Source organism: Pleurodeles waltl, chromosome 5 (assembly GCF_031143425.1).
Source record: "Pleurodeles waltl isolate 20211129_DDA chromosome 5, aPleWal1.hap1.20221129, whole genome shotgun sequence".
Lineage (NCBI taxonomy): Eukaryota > Metazoa > Chordata > Amphibia > Caudata > Salamandridae > Pleurodeles > Pleurodeles waltl.
Genome location: NC_090444.1, coordinates 574,751,211 through 574,775,736, shown reverse-complemented (window position 1 = coordinate 574,775,736; position 24,526 = coordinate 574,751,211). Strand labels below are relative to the sequence as shown.

Below are 24,526 nucleotides of genomic sequence, written 5' to 3'. Positions count from 1 at the left end.
TACCATTTTTATCAGGAGACTTGGGGGAACGCTGGGTGGAAGGAAATTTGTGGCTCCTCTCAGATTCCAGAACTTTCTGTCACCGAAATTTGAGGAAAATGTTTTTTTTTTTTTTGCCAAATCTTGAGGTTTGCAAAGGATTCTGGGTAACAGAACCTGGTCAGAGCCCCACAAGTCACCCCATCTTGGATTCCCCCAGATCTCTAGTTTAAAAAAATGCACAGGTTTGGTAGGTTTCCCTAGGTGCCGGCTGAGCTAGAGGCCAAAATCTACAGGTAGGCACTTTGCAAAAAAACACCTCTGTTTTCTTTAAAAAAATGTGATGTGTCCAAGTTGCGTTTTGGGGCATTTCCTGTCACGGGCGCTAGGCCTACCCACAAAAAGTGAGGTATCATTTTTATCGGAGACTTGAGGGAACGCTGGGTGGAAGGAAATTTTTGGCTCCTCTCTGATTCCAGAATTTTCTGTCACCAAAATGTGAGGAAAATGTGTTTTTTTTAGCCAAATTTTGAGGTTTGCAAAGGATTCTGGGTAACAGAACCTGGTCAAAGCCCCACAAGTCACCCCATCTTGGATTCCCCTAGGTCTCTAGTTTTCAAAAATGCTCAGGTTTGATAGGTTTCCCTAGGTGTCGGCTGAGCTAGGGGCCAAAATCTACAGGTAGGCACTTGGCAAAAAACACCTTTTCTGTCAAAAAATGGGATGTGTCCACGTTGTGTTTTGGGGCATTTCCTGTCGCGGGCGCTAGGCCTACCCACACAAGTGAGGTGTCCTTTTTATCGGGAGACTTGGGCGAACATAGAATAGCGAAACAAGTGTTATTGCCCCTTGTCTTTCTCTACATTTTTTCCTTCCAAATATAAGAAAGTGTGTAAAAAAGACGTCTATTTGAGAAATGCCCTGTAATTCACATGCTAGTATGGGCACCCCGGAATTCAGAGATGTGCAAATAACCACTGCTCCTCAACACCTTATCTTGTGCCTATTTTGGAAATACAAAGGTTTTCTTGATAGCTATTTTTTACTCTTTATATTTCAGCAAATTAATTGCTGTATACCCAGTATAGAATGAAAACCCACTGCGCGGTGCAGGTCATTTATTGGCTCTGGGTACCTAGAGTTCTTGATTAACCTACAAGCCCTATATATCCCCGCAACCAGAAGAGTCCAGCAGACGTAATGGTATATTGCTTTCAAAAATCTGACATTGCAGGAAAAAGCTACAGAGTAAAATGTAGAGACAAACTGCCATTTTTTCACCTCAATTTCATTTTTTTTTTTTTTTAGTTATTTTCTGTAGGAAACCATTGTAGGATCTACACAAGTTACCCCTTGCCGAATTCAGAATTTTGTCTACTTTTCAGAAATGTTGCGGTTTCTGGGATCGAGCATTGGTTTCATGCACATTTCTGTCACTGACTGGAAGGAGGCTGAAAGCACCAAAAAATCGTAAAAATGGGGTATGTCCAAGTAAAATGCCAAAAGTGTGTTGAAAAATTGGGTTTTCTGATTCAAGTCTGCCTGTTCCTGAAAGCTGGGAAGCTGGTGATTTTAGCACCACAAACCCTTTGTTGATGCCATTTTAAGGGAAAAAACCACAAGCCTTCTTCTGCAGCCCCTTTTTCCCATTTTATTTTTTTTTTTAAACAAAATTTTCACTGTATTTTAGCTAATTTCTTGGCCTCCTTCTGGGAAACCCACAAAGTCTGGGTACCTCTAGAATCCCTAGGATGTTGGAAAAAAAGGATGCAAATTTGGCGTGGGTAGCTTATGTGAACAAAAAGTTATGAGGGCCTAAGCGCGAACTGCCCCAAATAGCCCAAAAAAGGCTCGGCACAGGAGGGGGAAAACGCCTGGCAGCGAAGGGGTTAATCAGCAGGAGGGCAGAACAGTGTCAGGGGTAGGCAGCAGCGCGGACTGACGTGCAGACCCTGCAAGGCTGTAGAGGCCAAACTGGGGGATACTCTAAGGAACCCCCAGAGTACATGGTATCATGTAACTAACACTGGTATTGGTGTAATTGCATGATTCCAACATGCTTTGTAGCAAACATGCCTAGGTTTGGTGAAGCCATTATGTAGTTGGACTACTCGTGTTGACCAGTGTCCACTACATACCTTAAAATGGCTTCCCTACACTTAAAAAGCCCAGGGTTTGCAGGGGCAACTCTGCTCATGCAAGGGTACCCTCACACTCAGGAACATGCACCTTGCCCTTGGGCTGAAGGGCCTACCATAGGGATGACTTACAGTGTCCAAGTGCAGTGACAGCAATATAAGGCAAGCCTTATATCTAGGGTGAAAGGTGCATGAATCATTTGACACAGGCTGCAATGAAAGACCAGCAGACACAGTTTGCTTGGGCTCCCATGGTTGGCATAATACATGCTGCAGCCCATCGGAGACCCCTGGTTTACCAATGCCCTTGATACCTAAGTACTACACACTAGGGACTTAAATGGGTGCACCAATATGCCAATTGTGGGATGTAAAAGTTACCATACTACCAAATTTAGAGGAGAGAGCACTGACACTGGGGTCCTGATTAGCAGGGTCCCAGTGTACTACAGTCTGAACACACCAACACCAGGCAAAAATGCTATAAAAGATGCTACTTTCCTACAGCATCATTCAGTTCCACATGGCAACTGTGTCATCGGCACTGGAGGTAACATGCACGGTCCGAATGTATGCACCAGCTCGGCTTTCCTTGCCAGATAGTGTTGATAGGGTCTGAACTACTCTTCAGTCACTTTTTGAGTGGCTTTTTGTGACTTTTTAGCAACTTGTTTTTGTTGTTGTTTTTTTAGATCTTCTCCTGGTGTGTAGATATGTCACCTAATAAACCAGCTGCTTTCAAGCCATGTGAGTACTGTCCAAGGCATATTTTGGTGACTCCCACTTACTGTGTTTGTGGTGCTTGGAGCCAGACCATGACTCAAAGGCTTGTGGGGACTGCTGCTTCATGCACCCCAAGACACTGACGGAGCGCTCCTCCAAGCTCCTCGCCACCTGACTCAATGACGTTCGAGGTCACATTCACAAGGAAGGTCCCAGAACCATTCGCAGAGCCCATTGCGACTGACATTGTGGCGATTAAAATCGACTGGGAATTTGAGAAAGTGTCACAAACTTAATACAGCAAAGAAATCGAAGAGATCTTCAACTTCACTTCGTCCGTCAAAGTCTTATGATGAGATGCAGGACCATCGACACTCCAGGCCCCATAAGTCGGCAGTACTTGAATCTGGGTCCGCTCTGTGCTTACTTGATTTTCCCAAAGCAGCAGCGACCTCTGCCGAGTTGAAAGAGTTTCATGAGGCCATTGTGCTTCATATTTGGGTGTCTCGTCCCTCTGGAGCACCTACAGGCCCCGTGGTTGTGGGAGGGGCCACTACAGGATCCACACCGGTTGGATTGTCATTGGTGCCAGTCGGTCCCCGTGGATCTCTTGCTGGATTTGGAGAGAAGCTGTTGGCAAGACCTTAATCTACTCCTGCTCCAGTGCTGGCGCTGCCACCGCTCCTAGGCAGCGCAGCTCCAATCATAATTCCTGATACCTTCACAGACCTGGAGCGACGTTGACCTACTTTGTCCAGGCCTGTGCTTCCCTCAGTGGAGCCAGTGCCTTATTCACCTGATAGGCCTGGAGAGGGAGATGACTGGGAGGGGTCTGTGAACTTCTATGAACTTTCAAGTCCCCTAAATAAGAGCAGAAACTGGACAACTGGTTTGAGGAACTGTCAGAAGCCACTGAGTTAGACACCTCATCTGATACTGGACTGGTCTCTCCCTCGTACCATGGCTATGGAAGAGGGAGCGTCTTTTGCGATGTTGGTACGTAGGGCAGCTCAGATCTTGGACCTTCAGTTGTACACAGTGGCAGTCAAGATGAATGTGCTGACAGAGGTGGTTCAACTAGGAGTCTTCCCTTCCAACCACTTTGTTCCATTAAATTAAGCCCTGACATATGTCCTACTTGGGGACTGATCCATCTCAGAGTTGTGTCACGTTGCTACGCAGGCATCTCTGTGCATGTTTACCAAACACTACTACCCCAACAGCATGGTCCATTGCAATGCACACTTAGCCCATTCGATCGTTCAGGACTACTTGATGTAATCTTTTTGCAGACCCTCCTCGGGGGAAAAATTACCTGGGTGTCTATTCTCAGCTAAGCAATCTGTGGCTCGAAGTCGTTATCAGATGAACAAGTTAATTCCATTCAGTAATTCTTTATCTGGTAGAGACTCTTTCTAGCCACAGATTCCTTACCGACCCTCCCATTCTCCTCCCTTCTACAAACAAATTTTTCCGGTTTAGAAGACACCTGTAGGTGTTTAGTATTTGCACACTGATTCATAAACTTTCTTACGTGGTAATGTGCTTCTGCTGCAGAAATATCCTGAAAAGAAGCTAATGTAGTTACCTGTGGTGGTTCACGTCACATGTGGTGCCGCCGATTGACACTACTTACCGGCGCACTGAGGTACCACTGAAAAATTTCCAGATCCAGTCTGATACCTAGGGAATATTCTGAGGTAAGGAATCTGCAGCTAGAGAAAGTCTCTACCAGATAAACCGTAACCAAAAGTAAGTAACTTGTTTTTCATAACAAAAGTGGTCCTTTCTGCACATCATACAGCCCTGATAAGAGTAGGGGAAGGATAGTAAAACCTGATGTACAAGAGTGCACTTCTAGCAATGTCCTTTTAAAAAAAAAAAAAAAAAAAAGGAAAGCACAGCGATCTACTTCACATAAAATTAAAGCACTTGAGAAATATAGCAGCAGCAACCAGCTGAACATTGAGGAAAAGTCTAACATGGGAAAAAGCGGCCCATTATCCATATATTGCAGCATATATAGTACATCGAGCAGTAAACAAGGCAGTTGCACCTTTCTTGTCTTCATTCTTATATCCCGGTGACAGTACAAAAAGGATCATATCCCTGCCGTATAAGTGTACACATTTGGCCATATGTTTTTTCAAACATTAAAAAAAAAAAAAAAAAAACAACATGGTGATCTACTCCTTCTAAAACTAATCATATTAGAAATATCAGCCACCAGCTGTGGTTTGAGGAATGATCCCGCATAGGAACAAACGATGGGTTATCCATTTATTAAAATAAATATAGATACTCAAGCAATAAACCAGGCAATTGTGCTGTCATCTGCCCTTTGTGTTTATGCCTCCCACGTCTCTTAGAAAACTGCTATTAACTAAATAGTGGAGACTGAAAATCTCATAATCTCTTGGAGTTTGCTACTGCTTGCTAATGGTTAAGTAAAAAGCTGTGATTTACTGTACATTGTAAAATGTGTATCTCCAGAACCCTCCTGTGGGTCTTTTTGTTTTGGTGTCTGAAAATATATAAAAATCTAGTCTATTGTTGAAATTGGTGTTGAATTTCTTGAGTCTCTCTTTTTTCTTTTGCAGTTGTTTTGTGGTGTTCAAATGCTTTACACTTGTTCCTTTGTGTAAGCCTGACTGCTCAGGGACACAGCTGCCCAGGGTTGAGCTAAGGTTTAACAAACAAAACCTGACTGGTCCTAAAGGGGTTGGTACTGTATTACACAGTGAGGTCTCACGACCACACCATATACTACACCCCTTTTCCACACACTCCTTAAAAACATTGTTACCACTAGCTTATCAGTTTACTTTTTGTTTTTTAGATTAAATATCCATAACTCACTCCCCGTGTGTTGATGGCTTAAGTGAATGACTGATGTAGTATGCCTGTGCATATCTTTGTGCATTTCTGGATGGATGAGACTGTGTTTGTGAGATTCAGAAAGTGTTTTTAATTATTTTCTCAATGAAAAGTGAGACAGTTTGTGTCTTTTAAGGGTCAAAAACTATTTGCTCCCTAGCCAGAGTTCTTGGACTCCATTATGTGTAGATACATTGATTGTAGTGCATATTTGGTATATCTTGGAAGAGGTTTTGTTTAGAGAGCGAGAGCATATGGAGAAGTAGTAGAGTACTGGCATGTCAATGTAGAGTGAGCTGGCATTGCTGAGTTAGGAGTGGAAATTTGATAGAGACTTCTAGTTACAAATTCCTTACCTTAGAATTTCCCCCAGGTGCCAGACTGGGTCTGGAGATTTTTCTTTGAGCAATACCCTTGCGAGTTGGTAGGTGGCGTCGGTCGACTCCATGGGTTTTGTTGGCATCGTAGTCGCCGTGATGATGTCAGGAGTAGTACATAGATGCCGCCTCAGTGCAGTGACGTCAGTTCTTTTATTTCCACGCCACTCGCTGATCCAGAGAGAGCTACCCTGGTCTCTTTTTGCTTGATTTTTTCCTGTTTTGTCAAGTTTTATAGTGAGTTTTTGCTGCGTCAAGGATGTCCCCAAAAACTGGGTTCCAGCAGTGCGAGGACCGTCACCGCATAATGCCGGTGATGGATCCGCATTGGGTTGTCTGTAGCGTGACCATGACTTGAAGTTGTGCTCCGAGTGCTGGGCCATGCACCCGAAGACCTTGAGGAAGCGGTCCCTCAAGCTCATGGCGGCCCATCAATCGACTCCACATAGGTCCCGGTCTCGCTCGAGAGGAAGGTCTTGAGACCGTTCGTGGAGCCATCACCACTCGTCTTCCTCAAAATCCTCGGGTGCAGGTAAGAAGTCGTCGTCGAATCGGTCTCATCGCACTTTGACTTCACCCTGTTGCTCGGTCGACGCTCAAGGCTTCTATCCTTGGAGCCTCTTTCTGGGTCCGCTCCATGCTTCCCTGAGTTTTCGGGAGCCGGAGCGATCCCCGCCCAGCTTAAGTAAGTCTGTGAGTCCATGCACCTCATCTTTGGGTGGACCGACCCCGATACAGCGCCTTCGAGCTCAAGGGGTTCAGCTGAGGGGCCTTTGGGTTCCGCGCCAGCGGCTTAGGCTCCGGCCACCGAGGTCCCCTCCGGATCTGTACCATCGCCGGTCGCACCACTGAGACCTTCCCCGGCACCAGGACGATTGTCGACGCTCCTGATGTCAGTAGTGCCCACTATCGATGTTGATCCGATCCTTATCCCCAAGGAGTTGGAGTGGCGTCGGCCGACGCCTCCTCTGTCTTCGATGGGGCCTACTCACCCCAGGTTGGATTTGGACCCTTTTTCCTATGGGTACGAATTTGGGGAAGGATTGGGGCGGTCCCTGGACCCTTATGAATACCAGGATGGCCCATTGTAGGAAGCTGGCTCTGTATATACTATATCAAAATGAGATATAATGTGCACGGAATCCAGGGGTTCCCCAAGAGGTTTGACAGAGGCAATAATAGACATTACTAATGCTCTATTTGTGGTAGTGTGGTTGAGCAGTTAGGCTTATCAGAAGGTAGTGTTAAGCATTTGTTGTACACACTCAAGCAATAAATGAGAACACATGCTCAATGACTTAACTCCAGGCCAATTGGTTTTTGTATAGAAACATATTATTTTCTTAATTTATTTTAGAACCACAAGAGTCAAATTGCAGGTAAGTACATTAATTGCAAGGTACTTCACATAGGTATAGTTAGAACTTTGAACCAAAACAGTAATGTACACAGTTTTTCATAAAAAGGCAATAAGCTATTTTAAAAGTGGACACTGCAAAATTCAACAGTTCCTGGAGGAGGCAAGTACAGTTAGGTTAATGTGGTACGGAAAGCACTTACAAGTTGAGTCTCTGGGGCATAGGTAGCCCACTTTTGGGAGTTCAAGTCAACCCCAAACACCCAGCAACACAGGGCCGGCCAGGTGCAGAGGTCAAAGAGGAGCCAAAATAACATGGGCGCCTATGGAGACTGGGGATGCTCCGGTTCCAGTCTGCTGGCAGGTAAGTACCCGTGTCCTCGGGGAGCAGACCAGAGGGGGTCCCAAGTAGGCACACAAAACACACCCTCAGTGGCACAGGGGAGGCAGGGTGGAGTGGGCAAAATTGGCGTTCAAGGATTCAATGGAGGGGCCCGGAGGTCACTCAGATGTTGCAGGCAGGGCACAGGGGGGCTTCTAGGGCCAGCCACCATCTGGGCAAGGGTGAGGGCCGCCTGCTGGTCACTGCTGCTTCGGTGGTCTGTTTCTCATGGGCTTGGGGCTGCAGGTGCAGTGCTTCTCCTGGCGTCGGATATCTTCGTCCCAGGCAGTCGCAGTCAGGGGGGTCCTCGGGATTCCCTCTGCAGGCGTCATCATGGGGGTGGAGAGAGGTTAGCCCAGGGTGGACACGTCGTCAGAGTCACCTGGGGATCCTCTCTGGGTCGTTGGTTTCTCTGGCCACCAGCAAGGGGCGTCTAGTGCAGAGTGGTGGGGCTCGCTTCTGAAGTGAGATGGTTTCTTCTTTCTTTGGTTGGACAGGTCCGATGTCCACAGGACACTGGGCCCGCAGGATGCATCACTGGTGTAGGTTCTCTGAAGTTGGAGAAAGGCAGGTAGGGCTGGGGACATAGCATTTGTTGTCTTCCTTCTCTGTGGGATTTTTCAGCTAGGCAGTCCTTCTTCTTTATAGGTCGTCAGGAATCTGATTTCCTGGGTTCAGGGTCGCCCCTAAATACTGAATTTAAGGGTGTGTTACGGTCACAGGACAGTAGCCAATGACTACTGTCCTTGAGGGTGGCTACACCCTCCTTGTACTCCCTCCCTTTGGGGAGGAGAGCACATCCCTATCACTATTGGGCTAAATCCTCCTAATCAAGATGGAGGATTTTCCAATGAGAGGGTGTAAGGAAATGGCTCACTGTTGCAGTTACACCCCACTTTTTGCCTGATACTGATACTGACTTGATTGAGAAGTGTGCTGGGACCCTGCTAACCAGGCCCCAGCTCCAGTGTTCTTTCACCTAAAACGTACCATTGTTTCCACAATTGGCACACAGATAAATCCCTCGTAAAAGGTACCAGTGGTACCAAGGGCCATGTGACCAGGGAAGGTCTCTGAGGGCTGCAGCATTTGTTGTGCCACCCTAAGGGACCCCTCAACTAACACATGCACACTGCCATTGCAGATTGTGTGTGTTGGTGGGGAGAAAAAGGCAAAGTCGACATGGCATCCCCCTCAGGATGCCATGCATACAAAATACTGCCTGTGGCATAGGTAAGTCACCCCTCTAGCAGGCCTTATAGCCCTAAGGCAGGGTGCACTATACCACAGGTGAGGGCATAGCTGCATGAGCAATATGCCCCTACAGTGTCTAAGTCTATTCTTAGACATTGTAAGTACAGTGTGGCCATATTAAGTATACGGTCTGGGAGTTTGTCAAAAACGAACTCCACAGCTCCATAATGGCTACACTGAATACAGGGAAGTTTGGTATCAAACTTCTCAGAATAATAAACCCACACTGATGCCAGTGTTGGATTTATTAAAAAATGCACATAGAGGGCATCTTAGAGATGCCCCCTGTATTTTACCCAATCCTTCACTGCAGGACTGACTGGTCTGTGTCAGTCTTTGGCGGAAAGTCCAGGGGAGATAATGAGAAAAACAAGGAGGAGTCTCCACCAGTCAAGACAGTCCCTAAGGTGTCCTGAGCTGAGATGACCCCTGCCTTTAGAAATCCTCCATCTTGATTTTAGAGGATTCCCCCAATAGGAATAGGGATGTGCCCCCTTCCCCTCAGGGAGGAGGCACAAAGAGGGTGTAGCCACCCTCAAGGACAGTAGCCATTGGCTACTGCCCTTCCAGACCTAAACACAGAACCCCAGAACCTAGGAAATCAGATTCCTGCAACCTGAAGACGAAGAAGGACTGCTGACCTGAAGCCCTGCAGAGAAGACGGAGACACCAACTGCTTTGGCCCCAGCCCTCCTGGCCTGTCTCCCCACTTCAAGAAAAACTGCAACAGCGACGCTTCCCCCAGGGCCCAGCGACCTCTGAAGCCTCAGAGGACTACCCTGCATCTAAACAGACCAAGAACTCCAGAGGACAGCGTCCCTGTTCCACAAAGACTGCAACTTTGCAACAAAGAAACAACTTTTAAAGGACTCCACGTTTCCCGCCGGAAGCGTGAGACTTTCCACTCTGTACCGGATGCTCCCGGCTCGACCTGCGGAGAAACAACACTACAGGGAGGACTCCACGGCGACTGCGAGCCTGTGAGTAGCCCCCCCTGAGCCCCCACAGCGACGCCTGCAGAGGGAATCCAGAGGTTCCCCCTGACCGCGACTGCCTGCTTCAAAGAACCTGACGCCTGGTAAAGACACTGCACCCGCAGCCCCCAGGACCTGAAGGATCCGACCTCCAGTGCAGAAGCGACCCTCAGGTGGCCCTCTCCCTTGCCCCGGTGGTGGCTACCCCGGAGAAGCCCCCCCCCCCCCTTGCCTGCCTGCTTCGCTGAAGTTACCCCTGGGTCTCCCATTGAAACCTATTGCAAACCCGACGCCTGTTTGCACTCTGCACCCGGTCGCCCTCGTGCCGCTATGGGTGTACTTTTTATGCTGACTTTTGTCCCCCCCCGGTGCCCTACAAAACCCCCCTGGTCTGCCCTCCTAAGTCACGGGTACTTACCTGCTGGCAGACTGGAACCGGGGCACCCCCTTCTCCAATGAAGCCTATGCGTTTTGGGCACCACTTTGACCTCTGCACCCAACCGGCCCTGAGCTGCTGGTGTGGTAACTTTGGGGTTGCCCTTAACCCCCAACGGTGGGCTACTTTGGACCCAACTTTGAACCCTGTAGGTGGTTTACTTACCTGCAAAACTAACAAATACTTACCTCCCCCAGGAACTGTTGAAATTTGCACTGTCTATTTTTAAAATAGCTTAATGCCATTTTTGCCAAAACTGTACATGCTATTTTGCTGATTCAAGGTTCCTATGATACCTGTGTGAAGTTCCTTTCATTTGAAGTACTGATTGTAAATCTTGAACCTGTGGTTCTTAAAATAAACTAAGAAAATATATTTTTCTATATAAAAACTATTGGCCTGGAGTAAAGTCTGAGTGTGTGTTCCTCATTTATTGCCTGTGTGTGTACAACAAATGCTTAACACTACCCTCTGATAAGCCTACTGCTCGACCACACTACCACAAAATAGAGCATTAGAATTATCTCTTTTTTGCCACTATCTTACCTCTAAGGGGAACCCTTGGACTCTGTGCATGCTATTTCTTACTTTGAAGTAGTACATAAACAGCCAACTTCCTACATGCACGTTGGAGTTTCCAAGGTGGCACTCGCTCAGAGACGATTTTCGTCTCGAGTGGAACTCCAGCCTCCTTTCCGCCTGTACCACTTCTGCCCAGAGTTCTCAAGAAGATCAGGAACGAACAGGCCCAATCATCTTGATGGCTCTGGATTGTATGGTACGGAGAGTATGGTATCCAGAGCTATTGACTATGGCCATCGATCCTCCACTCAGGCGACTTCTTTAGTCAGATCTTTTGTCGCAGCAGCAGGGGATGGTTCTCCACCCGAAACTGTCCAATCTCTGTCTTTATGCATGGAGATTGAGCTGCTACAGTTGACGACTTTTGATCTTCCACCCAAAGTCTGTGATTTTATCTTGGCAGCCAGGCGCCCCTCCAACAAAATGGTATACGCCTGTCGGCATAAATTTGTGGTATGCTGCAGCAACAAACCTCTTGATCCACTCTCTGCCCCTCTATCTGAGGTTCTTTTGTTCATTCTTTCTTTGGCCCAGCAGGGCTCTGCTTTGGGCACCCTTAAAGGGCATTTATCTGCCATTTCAGCCTTTCTTAGGTTACCTGGTGTAGGAAGTTGGCTCTGTATGTACTATTTCAAAGTAAGAAATAGCATGCACAGAGTCCAAGGGTTCCCCGTAGAGGTAAGATAGTGGCAAAAAGAGATAATTCTAATGCTCTATTTTGGGGTAGTGTGGTCGAGCAGTAGGCTTATCAGAGGGTAGTGTTAAGCATTTGTTGTACACACATAGGCAATAAATGAGGAACACACACTCAAAGACAATTCCAGGCCAATTGGTTTTTATATAGAAAAATATATTTTCTTAGTTTATTTTAAGAACCACAGGTTCAAGATTTACTAACAATACTTTAAATGAAAGGTATTTCACTCAGGTATCTTAGGAACTTTGAATAATCACAATAGCCTGTACAGTTTTGGCAGAAATGGCAATAAGCTATTTTAAAAGTGGACACAGTGCAAAAAGGTGTTACAGTTCCTGCAGGGGGAGGTGAGAAGCACCTCCACCCAGTACAGGCTTTGTTTCTGGCCACAGAGTGACAAAGGCACTCTCCCCATGTGGCCAGCAACATGTCTGGTGTGTGGCAGACTGGCAAAACTAGTCATCCCGCACTGGAAGTCGGGTATGTTTTCAGGGGGCATCGCTAAGATGCCCTCTGGGTGTATTTTACAATACATTCCACACTGGCATCAGTGTGCATTTATTGTGCTGAGAAGTTTGATACCAAACTTCCCAGTTTTCAGTGTAGCCGTTATGGTGCTGTGGAGTTCGTGTTTGACAGACTCCCAGACCATATACTCTTATGGCTACCCTGCACTTACAATGTCTAAGGTTTTGCTTAGACACTGTAGGGGCATAGTGCTCATGTACTTATGCCCTCACCTGTGGTATAGTGCACCCTGCCTTAGGGCTGTAAGGCCTGCTAGAGGGGTGACTTACCTATGCCATAGGCAGTGTGAGGTTGGCATGGCACTCTGAGGGGAGTGCCATGTCGACTTATTCATTTTCTCCCCACCAGCACACACAAGCTGGCAAGCAGGGTGCGTGTGCTGAGTGAGGGGTACCCAGGGTGGCATAAGACATACTGCAGCCCTTAGAGACCTTCCCTGGCATCAGGGCCCTTGGTACCAGGGGTACCAGTTACGAGGGACTTTTCCGGATGCCACGGTGTGCCAGTTGTGGAGACAAAGGTACAGTTTAGGGAAAGAACACTGGTGCTGGGGCCTGGTTAGCAGGCCTCAGCACACTTTCAAATCATAACTTGGCATCAGCAAAGGCAAAAAGTCAGTGGGTAACCATGCCAAGGAGGCATTTCCTTACACCTGGTCAGCCCTCACTCTTTAAATCTCCTCTTGTGGATAGATTCCTGAATGGTCTCACCCATTTATTTCCTCCCACTCCATTAATCATGCCTCAGTGGGACCTCAATCTTGTCCTCACTTATTTAATGTGTACTCCCTTTGAGCCGATGCACAATTGTCTCTTACGGGTCCTCACCTTCAAAACTATCTTTCTTGTTGTCATCACCTCTGCTCGCAGGGTGAGTGAGCTTCAGGCCCTTTTGTCCAAACCTCCATACTTGTCTGTGCACCCTGACAAAGTGGTGTTGCACACTAAGCCTTCCTTCCAAAGGTGGTTATACCTTTTCATGTAGGCCAGTCCATCACCCTGCCTACTTTTTGCATGCTCATTCCCCCAGAGCGACTGCTGCTTCCACTGCGTTAACACGCTGAGTTTGTGTCCTAGATATCTACCAGACAGCTGTGTAGGCGTCCCTGCACACATTTGTAAACACTACTGCCTCGACAGTCAGGTCTGTTGGGACAGCTACTTTGGTCGTTCGGTGCTGCAGGACTTTCTAGTTTGATTTTGGTTCGCAGCCCACAACCGAGGATGGCATTGCTTGGGTATCTATGCTAAGGTAAGGAATCTGCAACTAGAAGTCTCTATCAGATGTACAAGTTACTTACCTTTGGTAACAAAATATCTGTTTTAGATATATTCTAGTTGCAGATTCCTTACCGACCCAGCCATCCTTACTGCTTGCAAACTAATTTCTAGAGACAGGGATTCCCACCTGAAGGTCCTTAGCTCTGGGGCACCAATTTCAGTGTTAATAACGGCTCTGCGCTTTAGCATGGAAAGTCGTTTAAAGAAACTGATGTCACTGCGCTGAGGCGTCGTCTATGTACTATTCCTGATGTCATCACGGTGACTTAGTCGCCAACGACGCCTGCGGCATCGACCAATGCCTCCTGCCAAAGCAGAAGGGTTATTGCTCTTAGAAAAATCTTCAGTTCCAGTCTGACGCCTGGGGCAAATTCTAAGGTAAGGAATTCTAAGGTAAGGAATCTGCAACTAGAATATGTCTCTACCAGATATTTAGTTACCGAAGGTAAGTAACTTGTACGTTTGTCTCAAACCCACTGCAAATTGCTCTGCATGGATTAATGGAAGAATGTGTTACTTTGTTCCTGGGAATAGTTGCTCTACAACAATGCATTTAGATGGCTTGTAGGTCGATCATATTCTTTTCTTCTGTTGGCTGCTTCTTGAATACAAAGCGGGAGGTTTAAATAGGAAGTTTTACTTAGGATTATGACTGCCATTTTATTAGTATGAAACCCATGCTGGTGTTCGCTTAGTTGCGCAATATTAGCACCTTTTTGTTTTTACATAAGGGATGTTCTGGGAGTACCTTTTTATGTATAGGAATTGAATTGTGAAGTAATTGAAGTGGTGATTAAAAACACTCATTACCTCAGACAGGACACAGAATAGATAAATCTCTATTGTGTAGCAATTGTACACTTCTCCTTTAAAAATGGCTAAACTTAAGGAAGCAAACTATTTTATATCATGTAGCCACAGGTTGAAGTGCTGTCTGAAGAGGAAGGTGAGGAGGAGGAAGAAGAGGAGGATATTCTTTCGATGGCAGAAGAAAAATACAGACCTGCTGCTCTTGAAAAAATGGTTGCTCTGATTGCTTTTCTTGTTGAGCAGTCACGCTCTGAACGGTAAGGAAAGGTTTCAGTTGCCATTTTAGTTTCTGTGATGAAAGCTTTTTATTTTCATAGTTATTAAGAAGTGATTTTCTTTATGGATACTTCTACCTACAGATTCCTCACCTGTAGAACACCAATCGTCATTCGACTGGATCAAGAAACTTCAAAGCACTCACATCACTGATAGGGGGGCCCTGGCTCCGTAATCACACCATAAGTGGCATCAGGTGAAGTCACTTAAAGCCACATAGCACCTGCCCTGGTGCAACAAAGTCCATTCATTTTTTCCAGTCCTTCAAAATTGATCCATAGCTCCATCTTTTTGAGGAATTAACTCAAAACAACTTACCTGAGCAGTGATATGTCTTCCCACAAGAAATCAGAATTTAAACCTTGTAGGGATTGCAAGGGACAGATGTCTATTACTGACCCCCCCAATTCTGTCTGCCCCGTTTCTGACTATGACTTCCAATCCTGAAAATCATATTGTAATATACACCTGAAGACAGCGAAGCTCCTTATGGTTAGAGTGAACGATGTAGGTGATAACTCTGAAGACTTCCCTAGAGGTCACCTTCATTGTACTCTTCTGGCCACGTGGGGGGGGGGGGTGTCACCTTGTCTACCCTCATCTCTTACAGAACCTTCATCCTCCGAGTGTGAGTTAGTTGACATGGAGCCAGTTGTTCTACATCTGAGTAGCCTTACTTCACTGACTCCACTAGACCTGGCCCCAGAGCGATGTTCCTCTGTGTTACAACCCCTCATCCTAGACACCTTGGATCACCAATTCCCAACATTGGCTTCAGCCTTCCCCGAGTTTCCTACTTGAGGCTTGGATCCAGCAGCAATGTTAAACGCTATGCTTCCATTTTTGCTAAAGTTTCAATGTCATCCAGCATTCCTTTGAGTTCCTCGGCTCCGTACAGCTTCCATATGATCATGCCTGTGGGCCCGAAACAATTTAGTGCTGTCCCATTTAAACATACGCCGACATCACACTGCTGCGATCTGGCGCTCCTTAACGTGACGCCACAACCTTCACCGCCTTGGACGTTTACACTTCCACTGGTGCCCCATACATGCTATTTTTAGGACGGCTCCAATTACCTGAATCTGCACTCTTACAAGGGATGCTGGTGGCGATGGAGATCAAGGAGAGGCCTTCCAGAGTCGGCCTCCTGCCAGTGGCTTGGACACTTCCCCGGAATTATTTGTGGATTTCCCCACTGGTCCACCAGTGATGTCATTCAGTAAGGTAATGCAGGTGGCTGCTGATGTGCTGGATCTCCAACTGCAAACAAGGGACATCTGTTAGAGACTTTTAGCTGCAGTTTCCTTACCTTACAATAATCCCCAGGCATGAGACTGGATCTGGAAATTTTCAGACAGTATCCCTGCACACCTGTAGGTGGCGTTGTCTGTGCCCAAAATTACATGCATGGTGCCCATATAGGTGCGCTCCGAACTCGCTGACATCAGCTCTTTTCTTTCTTCACTAGTCAGCCTAAGTCCGCGAAGAGCTGCCCTCAGTCAATGTTTGACTACCCTTTTTCTGGACGTTTCTTCAATACTTCTTTGATCATTTCTTCTCCTGGTATGCTAAGGATGTCCCCTAAGAAACCATTGGGTTTCAAACCGTTTGGTCCCGGAGACAGGCAGAAGTCTATAACAGAGCCACACATGGTAGGTCTTTGGTGTTTGAAGCAGGAACATGACTCCAAGCCCTTTAAGGACTGCCGTGCCATGCACCGGTGGTAATGAGGGAGCATTTCCTCAAGCTCCTCACCACCCAAAGTCGGACGAGACTGCGTTGCTCACGATCTCAGTCGCGTGGAAGTTCTCAGGACCGTGTTAGAGCCGCTCCCATTGGTCGTCCCCCCCTATCGAAGTTGTTGGGTAAGTCGCACCGTAAGAATTAGTCTAAGAAGTCAGAGGTCATCACCTTTTCCACCTTTTCCACACTTTAGGGTCTGCTCTGCACCTCCATGAGTTTCCAAAAGCCAGAGTGACACCCGCCAAACTGAAAGAGTTCCTTGAGGCCATGCACCTCATCTTTGGGTGGCATGACCCCTCTGGAGCGCCCTCAGGCCCCACTTGTATGGGAGGGCCCCCCAATAGATTCCTACTGGTGGATTCACCCTGTGCACTAGTTGGCCCCTTGGATCCAGTGTTGTATGGGGCAGTGCCGCCCACAACCTTCCTCGGCGCCCACTCTTTATCGATGCTTCCTGTGCTGCTCACACCCCACATCAGCACCATCCGTATTGTTATACAGACTCTGATGTGAGCTGGCAGACGTTATCTGAGGCCGGCTCCATTGCCTCCGAATTGGAGCCATCGTTTTTTTCAGTTGACAGGCCTGAATTGGGTGATGAATTGGAGGGGTTGAATGACCGTTATGGATACCAGCATCCCCTCAACAGCACAGAGGACGACTGGTGTAAGGAGCTGGTTGATGCTGGTGGCTTGGACACCTCTCCAGACACTGGTTTGGTCTCTCCCACACTGGGGTTACGGAGGAGGGTGCCTCACCTGCAGTGGTGGTGTGGAGGGCGGCTGAGATCTTGGACCCTACGCTACCCTCAGTAACGGTTAAGATGAACGTCTTGGGTGCTTCAGCCTGGAGATGCCTCTACCAAACCCTTACTCCCATTTAATGAAGCCTTTAAAGATGTCCTCCTTGGGTCCTCGTCCAAGCCGTGTACAATGGCTCCTGTGCAAAGGACAATTTCTTGCCACCACTTCCCAGCTCCTGGGGTCCCCAGTTTCCTCACCTATGACCCAACCGCACCCCAGAGAGCTTTTCGTCTAGGGTGGAGCTCTGGCCTACTCTGCCTTTCCACCAGTAACACTCGTGCCCAGAGGTCTGAAGAAGATCAGGAACAACAGGGACCAAGTTATTCTAGTGGCACTGAATGGGCATGCAGAGTCTAAAATTCCAAGCTTTTGAGCATGAGCATTGGTCTTCTGGTCAGGCTACCTCTTCGTTAGGGCCTTCTGTTGCAGCATCAGGGAAGGTCCTGAACCCAAACCTGCGTAGTCTCTGCCTTCATGTGTGACAATTGAGCCGCAAGAGTTGACAGCCTTTGACCTTCCTCCTGAAGTCTGCAATGTTATTCTGGCAGCCAGGCATCCCTCCTCCAATAAGTTGTACGCCTGCCATTGGCATAAATTTGTGGCATGGTGTGCATCCAAGAATGTCTATCTTCTCTCTGCACCCCTTTCTCAAGATTTACTATTTGTTCTGTCTTTGGCCCAGCAGGGCTCCGGTCCGTGCACATTTATCAGTAATTTCAGCATTTTTGCCATTGCTGAACCAACCTTCTTTGTTCAAGTCACCTGTTGTGAGTCACCTGTTCAGGAGAAAGGTCTCCAACATAAGTTTCTTCTCAACCATTTAACACACTGTTCTGCTTTCCTTCTTATCTCGTAATCAGAGCTTACAGAACATATCAAGAATGCACTTCTAAGTTCAAAGAAGACTTTTATTGTTGTTAATTCTTCTAAAACCACAAGTTCGTGAGAGACGAATTAATAGATTTCAAGCACAAAAAGTATCGCAGCAATGAAAACAAAATATATCACAGTACTTTTCAGTTGCAATGTCTACAGCAGGTTATATTTATAGGATATTGAATGCAAAGCAAAACAAATACTTCACTGTGTGAGAAACTATTTACAGATTCATCTTTCTGGGGTCTGCAAGTTGATGACTCCGGTCAACTGCGAGAAAGAGATTATCTACCAACACGGGAGACTGGCAACTGGCACCAAGTTCCAGCCTGAAGTCAAGCAGATTTGAATCTAATTCTCTGAAGCCCGTGTCATCCGTTACAAAAGCGTGCCCCCTCCTCTCAGACTCGGGAAAACTACGCAAGCCTTTGGAGACTGGCCAGATCTCCTAGACTGCTCCTCTTCCCAAGCTTGAGCAGAAAGGAAAAACACCAAATGTACCCTCTCTTATCAGGTCTAGTCTACTGTGAGAAGAAAACATCTTGGTTCATCTTGTGCAAAAACATAGCTTGGAAAAATACAGCTTGGATTCTCAACTGCAATGTCTAACTCCACGTTGAAGGCAATAGGCAGCTAACCTAAATATCAAATGCAATGTCTAATGTCATGTCAAAGCTAATAGGCAGCTAAGCTGAATACAAAATGTAATGTATAATATTATGTCAAAGCCAATAGGCAGCTGAGCTGAATACAAAATGTAATGTCTAATATCATGTCAAAGCCAATAGGCAGCTGAACTGAATACAAAATGTAATGTCTAATATCATGTCAAAGCCAATAGGCAGCTAAATTGAATACCGAAAGTAATGGCTAATGCCATGTCAAAGCCAATAGGCGGCTAGGCTGAACAAAACATATAATGTGCTACTGGTGAACATTGAGCAACTAATATGCGCAGTGGTGAAACACAGTCATTGGTCAAACCTAATCAATAGCATCACACACACCTCAGTGGGAATTACACCTGGTCCTGAGTTTTCTAACGTGCGCGCCTTTTGAGCCGTTACACAACTGCCCACTCCGTTTGCTAACCATCAAAACGGCTTTCTTAGTGGCCATAACATCGGCCAGGAGGGTCATTGAAATGCGAACCTGAGCTGTACACCTTCTTTATACCAACCATCTACCAGACAAGCTGGTTCTGAAAACTTGTGCCTTCTTTTGTCTGACAGCTTTGACACTCTTTCTTCTAGGCCAGAACATCACCTTGCCTGCCTTCTTTTCTATCCCTCATCCTTCTGAGGAAGAAGAGAGACTCCATTGTCTGGACGTTTGTATGACAGAACCACGCATGCCGGAACAATGCATGCCTCAACAATGCAGTTTGAACCATGACGATGTGGTTTCCATGTATGCCTTTACAATGAATTTTGTTGTAAAAGCATGCCTAGTAAACGCATATATGGAAACGGCATTTCAACCGGCAAACTTGGTTCTGTCATACAACCCGCGCTGAGGCCCAAATCTACCCCACCGCTAATAGCTAAGAACTAATCCGACCCCCACCCACCCTGAGCTCTAAAACCTTCCCCACCAATAAATAAACTACCCGACATCCCCACCCACCCTAAGCCCAAAAAACAAAACTATCCCGACCCCCCCCACTGCATCTAAAAACTAAAGTAACCCGACCCCCCCGCACTGAGCCCTTAAACCCCAACCCCACCAACACCTGCCCCTAAAAACTAAACTACCCAACACCCCCATCCACCCTTAGCCCTAAATCCACCCCACTGCTAAAAACTACCCACCTACCTGCCCCAACCCCACTTAACTCACCACATCCTCTCTCGATCCTTCCTCCTCTTGTCTCCTCTCGCCCTTCCTTAAAGATTCCCCCACCCCTTCAAAAATAAAATACCTCACCCCCACCCTAAGCCCTAGATAAAGAAAAATACCCAACCCCCCCACTCCTGCCCCTAAAAAATTAAAATACCTGACCCCCTCTACCCTAAAAAAACAAAAATACCTGAATTCCCTACCCCCGCCCCTCAAAAAAGGAGCTAAGGCTAGGACCACTGAATTAGCTTGACATCTGCCAGATATCTAAGTGGGCATCTATGCACACCTTTACTAAGCACTACTGTCTTGACAGTCAAGCCTGTCTGTAGGGAAATGCCACTGTTGGCATGGTTACCCCCTAACCTTTTGCTGATGCTAGTTATGATTTGAAAGTGTGCTGGGACCCTGCTAACCAGGCCCGAGCACTAGTGTTCTTTTTCTGAACTTTACCTTCGTCTCCACAATTGGCACAGCCCTGGCACACAGATGTCCCTTGTAAATGGTACCCCCGGTACCAAGGGCCCTGTGGCCAGGGAAGGTCTCTAAGGGCTGCAGCATGTATTATACCACCCTGGGGACTCCTCACTTAGCACATGCACACTGCCTCACAGATTGTGTGTGCTGGTGGGGAGAAAAAGACTAAGTCAACATGGCATTCCCCTCAGAGTGCCATGCCCACAAACCACTGCCTGTGGCAAAGGTAAGTCACCCCTCTAGCAGGCCTTACAGCCCTAAGGCAGTGTACACAATACCACAGGTGAGGGCATAGCTGCATGCGCACTATGCCCCTACAGTGTCTAAGCAAATTCTTAGACATTGCAAGTGCAGGGCAGACATTAAGAGTATATGGTTTGGGAGTTTGTCATTACGAACTCCACAGTTCCATAATGGCTACACTGAATACTGGGAAGTTTAGTATCAAACTTCTCAGCACAATAAATCCACACTGATGCCAGTGTGGGATATATTGTAAAATGCACAAAGAGGGCATCTTAGAGATGCCCCCTGTATAACATTCCAAGTGCTAGGCTGACCAGTTTCTGCCAGCCTGCCACATCCAGACTGGTTTCTGGCCACATGGGGTGAGTGCCTTTGTCATTCTGTGGCCAGGAACAAAGCCTGTACCGGGTGGAGGTGCTTCACACCTCCCCCTGCAGGAACTGTAACACCTGGCGGTGAGCCTCAAAGGCTCATGCCTGTTGTTTCAGCGCCGCAGGGCACTCCAGCTAGTGGAGATGTCCGCCCTTCCGGACACAGCCCCCACTTTTGGCGGCAAGTCCAGAGGAGATAAAAAGAAAAACAAGGAGGAGTCACCCACCAGTCAGGACAGCCCCTAAGGTGTCCTGAGCTGTGGTGACCCCTGTGTAGGAAGTTGGCACTGTATATACTATCTCAAAGTGAGAGATAATGTGCCCAGAGTCCAAGGGTTCCCCGTAGAAGTTGATAGTGGAAAAAATAGATAATACCTATGCTCTATTTTGTGGTAGTGTGGTCGAGCAGTAGGCTTATCAGAGGGTAGTGTTAAGCATTTGTTGGACACACATAGGCAATAGATGAGAACACACACTCAGACTTAACTTCAAGCCAATAGGTTTTATATAGAAAAATATTATTTTCTTAATTTATTTTAGAACCACAAGATTCAAATTTTAGGCAAGTACATAAATTGTAAGGTACTTCACACAGGTAAGTATGGAATTTTGAATTAAAACAGTAGTATACACAGTTTGGGCAAAAATGTCAAAAAGCTTTTTTCATAGTGGACTCTGTGCAAAAATCAACAGTTCCTGGGGGAGGTAAATATTGGTTAGTTTCGCAGGTAAGTAAAACACTTACAAGTCTCAGTTCCTGGGCATTGTCAGCCCACCGTTGGGGGTTCAAGGCAACCCCAAAGTTAACACACCAGCAGCTCCGGGCCGGTCAGGTGCAGAGGTCAAAGGAGGGCCCAAATAACATAAGCACCTATGGAGAACAAGGGTGCTCCGGTTCCAGTCTGCTAGTAGGTAAGTACCTGCGTCCTCGGGGAGCAGACTAGGGGTTTTTTGTAGAGCACTGGGGGGGGGACACCGAGGCACACGGGCACTGGGGCGGCCGGGTTCACTGTGAAAAGTAGGTGTTGGGAATGTCATTGAAAACAATGGAGGGACCCGGGGGTCACTCTGGCGATGCAGGCATGGCACAGGGGGGCTTCTCGGGCCAGCCACCGACTGGGCTAGGATGAGGGCTGCCTGCTGGTCACTCCTGCACTGGTAGGTGGTTCCTCTCGGTCCTGGGGGATGCGGGTGCAATGCTTGGTCCAGGCGTCGGGTTCCTTTGTTACCAGGCAGTCTCAGTCAGGGGAAGCCTCTGGATCCTCCCTACATGTGTCGCTGTGGTGGTGCAGGGAGGTCGACTCAGGACGTCCACGTTGTTTGAGTCGCCTGGGGGTCCTTGCTGTGGTTTTGGTTGTCCTGAGCTCGAGCCGGGGGAGTCGGGTGCAGTGTGTGAAGACTCATGCTTCTGGCGGGAAGTTGAAGTCTCTTTAAAGTTGCTTTTTTTGCTGCGGTTTCTTTACAGAGCAGCTGTCCTCTTGATGTTCTTGGTCCTTTAGGTGCAGGTCAGTCCACTGAGTCCTCAGAGGTTGCTGGTCCCACTGGATGTGTCGCTGTGCAGGTTCTTTGAGTCTGGAGACAGGCCGGTAGGGCTGTGGCCAAGTCAGTTGTCATCTCCGTCGTCTCTGTGGGGCTTTCAGGTCAGCAGTCCTCCTTCTTTCTTCAGGTTGCAGGAATCTGATTTCCTGGGTTCAGGTCGCCCCTAATTACTCATTTTAGGGGGGTGTTTAGGTCTGTGGGGCAGGAGCCAATGGCTCTGTCCTTGAGGGTGGCTACACCCTCTTTGTGCCTCCTCTCTGTGGGAGACATTCCCTCTCTCAAAGGGAAAGTATTGCATGTGTTCACGGGTCATGTGGTACTGCAACAAACAAGGCAGAGTAGGGTCCTCAACCCTTTGTCAAGAGGCCCTACGTCTCTGGACATGGCTGGAACATCAGAGCATTACCCTGGTGGCTCAACATGTGGCGGGTTCTCTAAACGCCAGAGTGAATGAACTCAGCCGTCGATGTACAGCCGATCACAAATGGCATCTCCATCTGGAGGTGGTGCAAGGTCTCTTTCAGCAGTAGGGAGAGCCTTGGTTAGATGTGTTCGGCTCTGCCAGGAACATACAATGTCAACTGTTTTGCGTGTTGGAGTTTCCAAGGTGGCAGTCACTCGAGGACGCTTTTCGTCTAGAGTGGAACTCCGGCCTCCTTTATGCCTTTCCGCCTATACCACTTTTGCCCAGAGTTCTCAAGAAGATCAGGAACGACCGGGCCCAAGTCATCTTGGTGTCTCCGGACTGGGCACGGAGAGTCTGGTATCCAGAACTATTTAACATGAGCCATCGATCCTCCACTCAAACTGCCCCTTCAGGGGATCTTCTGTCGCAGCAACAGGGGACGGTTCTCCACCCAAACCTGTCCAATCTCAGCCTTTATGTTTGGAGATAGAGCGGCGACAGTTGACGACTTTTATTCTTCCACCTGAAGTATGTGATATTATCTTGGCAGCCAGGCATTCCTCCACCAAAACTGTATACGCCTGTCATTGGCATAAATTTGTGGCATGGTGCACAAACAAAATCTGTTGATCCCCCTCTCTGCCCCTCAGTCCGAGGTACTTTTGTTCATTATTTCTTTAACCCAGTAGGGCTCTGCTTTGGGCTCCCTTAAAGGGCATTTATCTGCCATTTCAGCCTTTCTTAGATTACCTGATCAGCCCTCACTCTTTAAATCCCCTGTTGTGAGTAAATTCCTAAAAGGTCTCATCCATTAATTTCCTCCCACTCCATTTATCTTGTCTCAGTGGGATCTAAATCTTGTCCTTACTTATTTAATGAGGGCTCCCTTTGAGCCGATGCACAATTGTACCTTACGGCGCCTCACCTTCAAAATTGTCTTTCTTGTTGCCATCACCTCTGCTCGCTGGGTGAGTGAGCTTCAGGCCCTTTCGTCCAAACCTCCATACTTGTCTGTGCACCCTGACAAAGTGGTGTTGCGCACTATGGCTTCCTTCCTTCCTTCCAAAGGTGGTTACGGCTTTTAATGTAGGCCAGTCCATCACCCTGCCTACTTTCTACGCATCCCCTCATCCTTCCCGTGAGGAGGAGAGACTCCACTGTCTGGACCCAAAAAGAGCGTTGGCGTTCTATCTTAATCGTACTAAAGATTTCCGGGTGGACTATCAACTCTTTGTGTGGGTGCGATAAAAGGAAAGGCGTTGCAAAAATGCACCATCTCTCAATGGGTACTTATTTGCACAAAGATGTGCTATGCTTTGGCCTAGAAGCAACCCCCTGAGGGCTTGTGTGCTCATTCCACCAGAGCAACTGCTGCTTCCACTGCGTTGGCACGGAGGGTTCCTGTCCTGGATATCTGCCAGGCAGCTACATGGGAGTCCCTGCACATGGTTGCTAAACACTACTGCCTGGACTGTCAGGTCTGTTGGGACGGCTACTTTGGTCGTTCGGTCCTGCAGGACTTCCTATTATGGTTGCTTGGGTATCTATTCTAA

The 24,526-nt window shown here is 47.5% G+C and overlaps 1 protein-coding gene across 2 annotated transcripts in view; it reads left to right on the top strand.

Annotated features, from left to right (window-relative positions):
• Positions 1–24,526, top strand: part of USP34 (ubiquitin specific peptidase 34) — a 1,940,069-nt gene that overhangs the window by 1,314,985 nt on the left and 600,558 nt on the right. For both annotated transcript variants that reach the window (XM_069234398.1, XM_069234397.1), the window contains one exon: positions 14,500–14,651. In XM_069234398.1, the coding sequence (XP_069090499.1) occupies positions 14,500–14,651 (152 nt within the window). The remainder of the gene's footprint in view (positions 1–14,499; positions 14,652–24,526) is intronic.